At 43.7% G+C, this 10,000-nt stretch overlaps 1 protein-coding gene across 3 annotated transcripts in view; it reads right to left on the bottom strand.

Moving 5' to 3' along the window:
- The window catches only part of fam184aa (family with sequence similarity 184 member Aa), a 51,787-nt gene that overhangs the window by 40,918 nt on the left and 869 nt on the right, over positions 1–10,000 (bottom strand). For all 3 annotated transcript variants that reach the window (XR_003977228.1, XM_030359969.1, XM_030359970.1), the window contains exons 2-3: positions 5,619–5,696; positions 672–806 (exon numbers count right to left, since the gene is read on the bottom strand). Coding sequence is in view for 2 of the 3 variants with exons in the window: in XM_030359969.1 (XP_030215829.1) it covers positions 672–806; positions 5,619–5,696 (213 nt within the window). In the remaining variant the exon portion in view is untranslated. The remainder of the gene's footprint in view (positions 1–671; positions 807–5,618; positions 5,697–10,000) is intronic.

The raw sequence follows: 10,000 nt of genomic DNA, 5'->3' as shown, positions 1-10,000 counted from the left end.
CAGACAGACAGACAGACAGACAGACAGAGAGGGAGTCAGACAGACTGAGAGGCAGACAGAGAGACAGACAGAGAGACAGACAGACAGACAGACAGACAGACAGACAGACAGACAGACAGACAGACAGACAGACAGAGAGAGGGAGAAGACAGAGAGGGAGACAGACAGACAGACAGACAGAGAGGGAGACAGACAGGCAGACAGTGAGGGAGACAGACAGACAGAGAGGGAGACAGACAGACAGACAGACAGACAGACAGACAGACAGACAGACAGAGAGGGAGACAGACAGGCAGACAGAGAAGGAGACAGAAAGACAGACAGAGAGGGAGACAGAGAGACAGACAGAGAGACAGACAGACAGACAGACCGACAGACAGAGAGGGAGACAGATACACAGACAGACAGACAGACAGACAGACAGACAGACAGACAGACAGAGAGGGAGTCAGACAGACAGAGAGGCAGACAGAGAGACAGACAGAGAGACAGACAGAGAAGCAGACAGACAGACAGACAGACAGACAGACAGACAGAAATCCAACCTGTCGCTTCAGACAGACAGACAGAGAGACAGACAGACAGACAGAGAGAGAGGGAGACAGACAGACAGACAGACAGACAGACAGACAGACAGACAGACAGACAGACAGACAAACAGACAGACAGACCTGTCTCTTCATGTGCTCGTGCATCTCCACCGACTCCTCCAGGCTTGCCAGCCGCCGCCGCAGGTCCGCCTCGTCCGCCATCTTGTTCTTGAACTGCATGATCTTGTCCCGTGTCTCCGTGACGATGTGTTGGACCTGTTGGCCCCGCCCGCGAAAAACAAAAAGGAAAGACGCAATGAAGGTAAGATACCTGCATTTGTAAACCATGGGAGGAATAAAGTGGATGGTATGATGTGAACTATAGTGGAACAAAAGTCGTTTTAATTAATATTATATCATATAATATTAATACATGATAGAATTGTATAATATTAATATATTATAGAATTATATAATATTATATGATAGATAATATTATTTGAATTAAAACGATCTACGAGAGAGACGCAAATTATTCTAACACCCGTTCGTCCGGGGTTCAATCCCCACCGAATCAGTGTTTTAGGAAGGACTCAGCCAACTGCTGATCAATACATTTAATGTAATACATGGGATTTGATGTCTCAGCCACACCCACAGTGTCTATTGTCTATGCTAGGGTACTTACTTATCTATTCATTCAAAAATAATGTAACAATTTGCATTTGATAGTAGCAAATGATCTATTGCAATAGTTTGAACAGTGTGTCCACTCATTTTTATATCCTTCTATATTTTTAAATCCTTTTATTTATTATTTTTTTAATTATATTAATAAAATAAAAAATATATAAACTTTGATTTATAATTTTTTTAATGTCACGCAATCGACCCGCACTACTCTCGCGGTCGACCAGTCAATCGCGGTCGACGTATTGGCCACCTCTGTCTGTCTGTCTGTCTGTCTGTCTGTCTGTCTGTCTGTCTGTCTGTCTGTCTGTCTGTCTGTCTGTCTGTCTGTCTGTCTGTCTGTCTGTCTGTCTGTCTGTCTGTCTGTCTGTCTGTCTGTCTGTCTGTCTGTCTGTCTGTCTGTCTGTCTGCCTGTCTGTCTGCCTGTCTGTGTATCTACCTATAGATATCAATCTTATTCACTTCAGAATGTCTCCTTGCGACCTCTGCTGACAAAGAAAGAGCATTGCATCCTTGGAAAAAAATCAATTACATACGAACACATAAAAAAATGCTATATAATAGCTTTCCCGGTCTGAAATTTAAATTAGGTCTGAAATAAATTAGACAGACTGAGAATAATTAAACTGAAATAATTGTGTAAACCTTCCTGGATTTAAAAATAGCCCTAATGGTGGGAAGGGCCGCATTCCAATCGGCATAAGTAAAATAAAGTAATTGAACTAACGAGTAGAATAAAGTCAAATAAATTGTATTAAAAATAGTGTTTATACACCTAGAGAAGATTAATATGGCACCGACGGCAGTGGAGATTTTGAGCAGAGACTGTCCATTGCTTAAAGATGAGATGAAAAAGATCTCTGAGAAATAGTTCAATCCCCAGCTCCTGCTAGCTGAGTGTCGATGTGTCCCTGAGCAAGACACTTAACCCTAACTGCTCCTGTCGCCTTGCATGGTTGACTCTGCCGTCGGTTTGTCAATGTGTGTATTAACCGATGTAAGTCGCTTTGGATAAAAGCATCTGCCAAATGCCTAATTGTAATTGTAAGGAAAGAAAAGAGAACAGCTGGAGAAATAGAAAATAAAGATGAGAAAACTGAGCCATTATCCCCGAAGGCTCAGTCACCACCGTGTAACACAGGATTGTATCACCTGATAACAGGCACGGTAGATATTAAAGGGGAGGTCGAACGAAATGCAGAAAGTAAGGGTTGTGACAAGGCCCACCCATACACATGGACTGTAATGAAGGAATTAGGAAAACAAGTAACGGCGATGACATTGACGGTGACAACGGGGACAAAGATGGGAAAAGTGATAACGAGCAATTAAGCGATGGGCCTCCGCTAGGAAATAAGAAGACTAGAAGAGGAAAGAGGTCAGTGGAGAGTCAGAGGAAGAGAAGAACGAAGGGCAGAGATAATAGAGTGGTGGAACACACGAGGGCGTACTGAAAGCATACTTGAGATAAAACAATAGCAAGACGAGAATCATTCTGGAGTGTGTTGTGCGAACCCTGAGAAACACCTGGCAGTGTGTTTTGCAAGGCTTTGTTGTGGCCTGTACGCGGGTAGCAATAAAGTCTCTTATCATACTTGACCTGGACTCCTCGTTTCCTCAAGCACTCTGAGTTTAGTTGAAGTGATAGAACTCGGTTATTTTCTACCACAAGAGAGAGAGAGAGAGAGAGAGAGAGAGCGAGAGCGAGAGTGACAGACAGAGCAAGAGAGAGGGAGGGAGTGAGCTCAAACTAGAGTCGATTTGGCCACAAAGTGAGGCTGTCTGGGAAAACAGATGGCTCAGTTAGGAAGCAGTGAATCAGAGTAGGCGAGCTGCAACGCTGACTCCATTAACACGCTCAAACCGCCAGGCCAACACACTGACACCAAAAGTCTAGCGTCTGAAACACAGCCGAACCTAATAAGAACAAGGTTTGAGTTGCTATGTTTGATGATGGAGGGAGAGAGGGGGGAGGGACGGAGGGAGGGAAGGAGGGAGGGAGGGTGTGTCTTGAGGGTGTGACTAGTGTCTTGAAACAACTGCAGTTTCGACCTAATAATAACACAGTTTGAGATATTATGCTCGATGATGGAGGGAGAGAGGGGGGAGGTGAGGGAGGTTAGGAGGGAGGGAGAGAGAGAGGTGGGAGAGGGGGAGAGAGAGAGAGAGGGGGCGTGAATGAGTGAGGGAGGGAGGTGGGAGAGAGAGAGAGGGAAGGAGGTGGGAAGGAGAGAGAGAGAGAGAGAGAGAGAGAGAGAGAGAGAGAGAGAGAGAGAGAGAGAGAGAGAGAGAGAGAGAGAGAGAGAGAGAGAGAGAGAGAGAGAGAGAGAGAGAGAGAGAGGTTTGGATTGAGTGATTGAAATTCTTTATTGACACATGCACAATGGTAAGCGTACAAATGTAAATCAGGTCAAAAGGATACACAACACAAAAAAGCCATTGCGGTCCCTTGGTAGTGTAAGCATGCATATAGGTGTATGTAAGTGTGTGTGTTAAAGGTCCCATGGAATGGTACTTCATTGATGGGGGAGGGACAGAGGGAGGGAAGGAGGGAGGGAGGGTGTGTCTTGAGGGTGTGACTAGTGTCTTGAAACAATTGCAGTTTCGACCTAATAATAATAATAATAAGTAACAATGGCTTTTGCAAAGGCCACAGGATTCAAAGATTTTTGGTGGAGTTACAAATGACCACTTACTCAAAGTGTAAGGTAGGTCCACTTACCTAAGTGCAGCTTTTTACACCCTTTACATAAAGGGATTTTTGCAGCAACTTACAACCATGCATTCATCGACGGCGGAGTCGACCACGCAGGGCGACAGCCAGCTGGTCAGGAGCAATTAGGGTGAGGTGCCTTGCTCAGGGACAGCATGAAACTCAGCTAGGAGGAGCCTGGGATCGAACTAGCATCCTCCCGGTTACCAGTCAACCCACTCTACCTCCTGAGCTACTGAGCTACTACCTTTACTCTACCATCCTCCTCTCTGGACTTGCGGATTATCTTGTAATCACTGGCACAGCCCTCTCTCCTAGCTTCACTCGTGAATCCCTCACAGACAGCCATACGTACCCAGTAACTGTGGCTGTTTCCCAATGTCAAGGAAGCATGCTCAACGGCCGCCCTTTTAAGGACGCTACGTCATAGAACGCCGACAAGCACTGTTCCAATGTTGAGGACACTCGAAAGCCGCGCCATTTTCGCGTCCTTTGTTTTTGAGAATTCCGAGATTTTTCAAGGATGCATCGCTGCATCCTAGGCGAGCCAAAACTACCCACAATCCACTGCGTTCACACGCTGCACGGGATATAAAAAATGGCAGAGGGAAAGCAGTACACGTTCAAATGTAAATGAAGTTATATTAAAGTTTTCAGAAATATTTTGTGCCGTATTGGTTTTATAGATTCATCATGTTAATACAAATATTCGAGCTTAAAGACGTGTGCCACTTTTCAAACGTTTTTGCAACTTAATGATACGTTGCTATATTTGGAAATTGACGTAGATGGTGCTAAACACCACTGTCAACAATGTAAATTTACTCGCTCACAAGATTACATTATTTATGTATACCTATTTATGTATGTGTTTAATCTTTTTTTTTAAGGGTGCCGCACAAACATGTTGTCAAATAAATGCACCACCGATCATTTGCAATGTTTGTAATTTGTAATGAACGTATATAATTGTATTTTATATAATATACTTATGTGTTCAAAGCACTGGTAGATTGTAGGTATATATGCATGAATCAGATCAGTTAAATAATATATCCAAATAAATACATGATTATCATCACTTTCTTTGTCTTTTTTCCCCTGCATAATAGTGATCAACCATACTGTAAATGTGATGCATGAATTAAGTTCTCAGACAATTTCACTTAGTTTTATAAAAATTGAATGGATTTTTTTTTTAATAAAGACGATTCGACCAACCGCAACAAAGCTTTTGTGAGTTCCTCAAAGAGGCTCCATGCGAAGGAGACATGACCGCATTCATAACAGACAAAAGTCAAATAAATATCGATCAACTTGATTGCTGCTATGTTTTATTCATAAGCGCAATTGTGTTTACAAGCGTAAATGCAGTATTAAAAAGCGGAAGCGGAAGCGTTTCCAACACTAGCAAGTCGTTCCAAAGTCTGAACATTACAAACTCTAGGAAGCACTCGAGCTAGCACTCTAGTCTCATCTCCATAGGACGCGACTAGCAAGGACGCGTCCTAGCAAGGCTGCAGCCTTCACATTGGGAAACAGCCACAGTGTGTGCAACAGATACTGTTGCACACTGATTGATTAATGAGCAACAGGTGTGCAGCCTCCCCCAGCCCCAGAGTCCAATCAGACTCAGACCAGGTGAGGTTGCTTAGACCAGACATCCTTTACATTCTCAGATGTACCTCGTCTTCATGGGAGTCTTTCAGTGCCTCCATCTCTTCCTCGTGTTCGTCGTTCTTGGTGTTAAGCGCGTAAATCACCTGAGAGAGAGAGAGAGAGAGAGAGAGAGAGAGAGAGAGAGAGAGAGAGAGAGAGAGAGAGAGAGAGAGAGAGAGAGAGAGAGAGAGAGAGAGAGAGAGAGAGAGAGAGAGCGTTCAGGACTTAAACAGAATCAGTTTTTTTGCCAGTTATATATATCTATATACATACACATCACCTGAAAAAGAGAGGGAGAGAGAGAGACAGAGAGAGAGAGAAAAGAGAGTGAGAGAGAGAGCGAGAGAGAGAGAAAGAGAGCGAGAGAGAGAGAAAGAGAGCGAGAGAGAAAAAGAGAAAGAGAAAGAGAGGGAGACCGAGAGAGAGAGAGGGAGGGCATTCAAGACTTAAACTGACTTTAAGTTTCTCCAGTTAAACATCTATTTATATATACATACACATGCAAACATAAATTGCTCTCTACTTTGTTACTATTTTTTCTTCTTATACTATCATTCTTTTTTTTGCATTGTTAAGGAGAACTTGGGATACAACAATGTTCTTGCCAGCTATGATTGCTATGCCTGTTATGATGTGCATATGACAAATAGAATAACCTGAGCTTCATATTTCTTGTTTCGTCACTTTTGTTTCTTCTACGATATCTCGAAGTACAACTGCATTCAGAACCCCTTTCCACACGTAGCTAAAAATCTGTCTCAGTCCAGTGTCTAGGCAAAAGGCACACCATCTTCCAGTAAAGACAGCGAAGCAATTTATTATTTATGTTAATTTATGTTAACCAGTTCACACTGAAACCACTCCGAATTGAAACCGGTTCACACTGAAACCAGGTCAAATTGAAACCAATTCACACTGAAACCAGTTCAAATAAAAAACAGTTCACACTGAAACCAGTCCAAATTGAAACCGGTTCACACTGAAACCAGTACAAATTTAAACCATTTCACACTTAAACCAGTTCAAACTCACTGCAACAATGCGTCCATCCGTGCCGTAGGTCTTGCCTGCACTGTTAAACCATCCCATAAAGTATTAAATTAATTATGGATGCTTGTTTTAATGGTGGAAGGGCCGCACATGGACACTTTCTCTTGGCTTCTCTCTGTTGACTTCCTGCCTCTCCCTCCCTACTTCAGATTGAGTCGGATAAGTCTTTCTATGACTCTAGGTCAAAGTCTCTCTATGACTTTAGAGTCTAGGTGATAAGTCTCTCACTGACTCTAGAGTCTAGGTGATAATTCTCTCTATGACTCTAGAGTCTAGGTGATAAGTCTCTCTATGACTCTAGAGTCAAGGGGATAAGTCTCTCTGTGACTAGAGTCTAGGTAATAAGTCTCCCTATGATACTAGAGTCTAGGTGATAAGTCTCTCCATGACTCTAGAGTCTAGGTGATAAGTCTCTCTATGACTCTAGAGTCAAGAGTAGGCCTGTTTGTCCATCCGTGCCGTAGGTCTTAACTGTACTGTTAAACCATCCCATAAAGTATTCAATGAATTATGGATGCTTGTTTTAATGGTGGAAGGGCCGCATATGGACACATTCTCTTGGCTTCTCTCTGTTGACTTCCTGCCTCTCCCTCCCTACTTCAGAATGAGTCGGATAAGTCTTTCTATGGCTCTAGGTCAAAGTCTCTCTATGACTTTAGAGTCTAGGTGATAAGTCTCTCACTGACTCTAGAGTCTAGGTGATAAGTCTCTCTATGACTCTAGAGTCTAGGTGATAAGTCTCTCTAAGACTCTAGAGTCAAGGGGATAAGTGTCTCTATGACTAGAGTCTAGGTGATAAGTCTCTCACTGACTCTAAAGTCTAGGTGGTAAGTCTCTCTATGACTCTAGAGTCAAGGGGATAAGTCTCTATATGACACTAGAGTCAAGGAGATAAGTCTCTCTATGACTAGAGTCTAGGTAATAAGTCTCCCTATGATACTAGAGTCTAGGTGATAAGTCTCTCCATGACTCTAGAGTCTAGGTGATAAGTCTCTCACTGACTCTAGAGTCAGCGAAGCAATTTATTATAAACAGACTCTAGAGTCTAGGTGATAATTCTCTCTATGACTCTAGAGTCTAGGTGATAAGTCTCTCTATGACTCTAGAGTCAAGGGGATAAGTCTCTCTGTGACTAGAGTCTAGGTAATAAGTCTCCCTATGATACTAGAGTCTAGGTGATAAGTCTCTCCATGACTCTAGAGTCTAGGTGATAAGTCTCTCTATGACTCTAGAGTCTAGGTGATAAGTCTCTCTATGACTCTAGAGTCAAGAGTAGGCCTGTTTGTCCATCCGTGCCGTAGGTCTTAACTGTACTGTTAAACCATCCCATAAAGTATTCAATGAATTATGGATGCTTGTTTTAATGGTGGAAGGGCCGCATATGGACACATTCTCTTGGCTTCTCTCTGTTGACTTCCTGCCTCTCCCTCCCTACTTCAGAATGAGTCGGATAAGTCTTTCTATGACTCTAGGTCAAAGTCTCTCTATGACTTTAGAGTCTAGGTGATAAGTCTCTCACTGACTCTAGAGTCTAGGTGATAAGTCTCTCTATGACTCTAGAGTCTAGGTGATAAGTCTCTCTAAGACACTAGAGTCAAGGGGATAAGTGTCTCTATGACTAGAGTCTAGGTGATAAGTCTCTCACTGACTCTAAAGTCTAGGTGGTAAGTCTCTCCATGACTCTAGAGTCAAGGGGATAAGTCTCTCTATGACACTAGAGTCAAGGAGATAAGTCTCTCTATGACTAGAGTCTAGGTAATAAGTCTCCCTATGATACTAGAGTCTAGGCAGTGCTTAATTTGTCCAGTGGGAGCTCCCGGAGCGCTGAGGACTTTCAGGGTTTGTATCGTGGCCCTACGGACTTCAGTGAGGGTTTCATTCCATCTATACACGGGTGTACGCCTGCAGCACGGGGCGCCAAAGTACCTATTCCCCACACAATGTTATGTCGTACTTCATTGATTACCGCTAGGCAGCGCATTTTTTTTTTATACTGCTCGTGGCGGAGCTGGCGGAGCGCACGTCAGAGCTGGCGGAGCGCGCGTCAGAGCTTCCGGAGCGCGCTCCCCCTTGCTCCCCCTCAAATTAAGCACTGAGTCTAGGTGATAAGTCTCTCCATGACTCTAGAGTCTAGGTGATAAGTCTCTCACTGACTCTAGAGTCTAGGTGATAAGTCTCTCTATGACTCTAGAGTCAAGGGGATAAGTCTCTCTATGACTCTAGAGTCAAGGGGATAAGTCTCTCTATGACTAGAGTCTAGGTAATAAGTCTCCCTATGATACTAGAGTCTAGGTGATAAGTCTCTCCATGACTCTAGAGTCTAGGTGATAAGTCTCTTACTGACTCTAAAGTCTAGGTGGTAAGTCTCTCGCTGACTCTAGTGTCTAGGTGATTAGTCTCTCAATGACTCTAGGTGATAAGTCTTTCACTCCTGAAAGTCTCTATATGACTCCGCTATCAAGTAAAAGGTGGCGGAAACAAAGTGACACAGGTTCAAAGTAAAATCGCAACAAAGCCCATTCATATTGTTTTAATAAAAGGTGTGACATAAACATATATATAACCCACTAGTGTGTTGAGCTTGTAGTATGCATAGAATCCACAAGATAACGACCAACCTACAGACTGCAATCCCCCCACCTCCAAACAGGCCAAAGTTGCCCGAATTTTGCCCGAATCTTGCCAGACATTTTCCTGCATTTTGCAAGCATTTTTCCAGCTTTATGTCTGCATTGTGCCAGCATTTTGCAAGCATTTTGCTAGCAATTTCCCGGATATGTACCATTTATTTCCCGTCATTATGTGTTTGTCGATACCCGGTACCGGTAGCGTTCCTCTGTGCAGGAGTAGGCCTGTTTGTTTTAGGTCGTCGGCTAGCTGAGAGGAGGAGTGAAGTGCTGCCAAAACACGAGGTTGCTCTAAAAGGTGACATAACTTCACTGATCCCAGGCTAGCAAAAAAAAAACACACGCGCACCAAACACACACGCATCACACGTGCACACACAGGCACATGGTATAGTCTGGGGTAGTCAATAGGAACTCGGCAGAGCTACACCGTCATAGAATGATAACAATTCCTCTTTCATTCATACCTGTGTGTGTGTGTGTGTGTGTGTGTGTGTGTGTGTGTGTGTGTGTGTGTGTGTGTGTGTGTGTGTGTGTGTGTGTGTGTGTGTGTGTGTGTGTGTGTGTGCGCGTGTGTGTGTGTCTTTGCGGTTTTTTTATACCTCGCAAAAAAACCACGTCCAGCGACATGAGGAGCACTGGGTGCATCCCATCATTCACGAATAAACGGCATCCCCCCCCCCACCATCCTGTCCCCTGGTTGAAGTACCGTTTACTGTGGAGCAGGACGC

The sequence above is a fragment of the Gadus morhua genome, chromosome 7 (assembly GCF_902167405.1).
Source record: "Gadus morhua chromosome 7, gadMor3.0, whole genome shotgun sequence".
NCBI classification, from domain to species: domain Eukaryota; kingdom Metazoa; phylum Chordata; class Actinopteri; order Gadiformes; family Gadidae; genus Gadus; species Gadus morhua.
The sequence above is the reverse complement of the archived record's forward strand: the minus strand, read 5'-3'. Positions and strand labels throughout refer to the sequence as shown.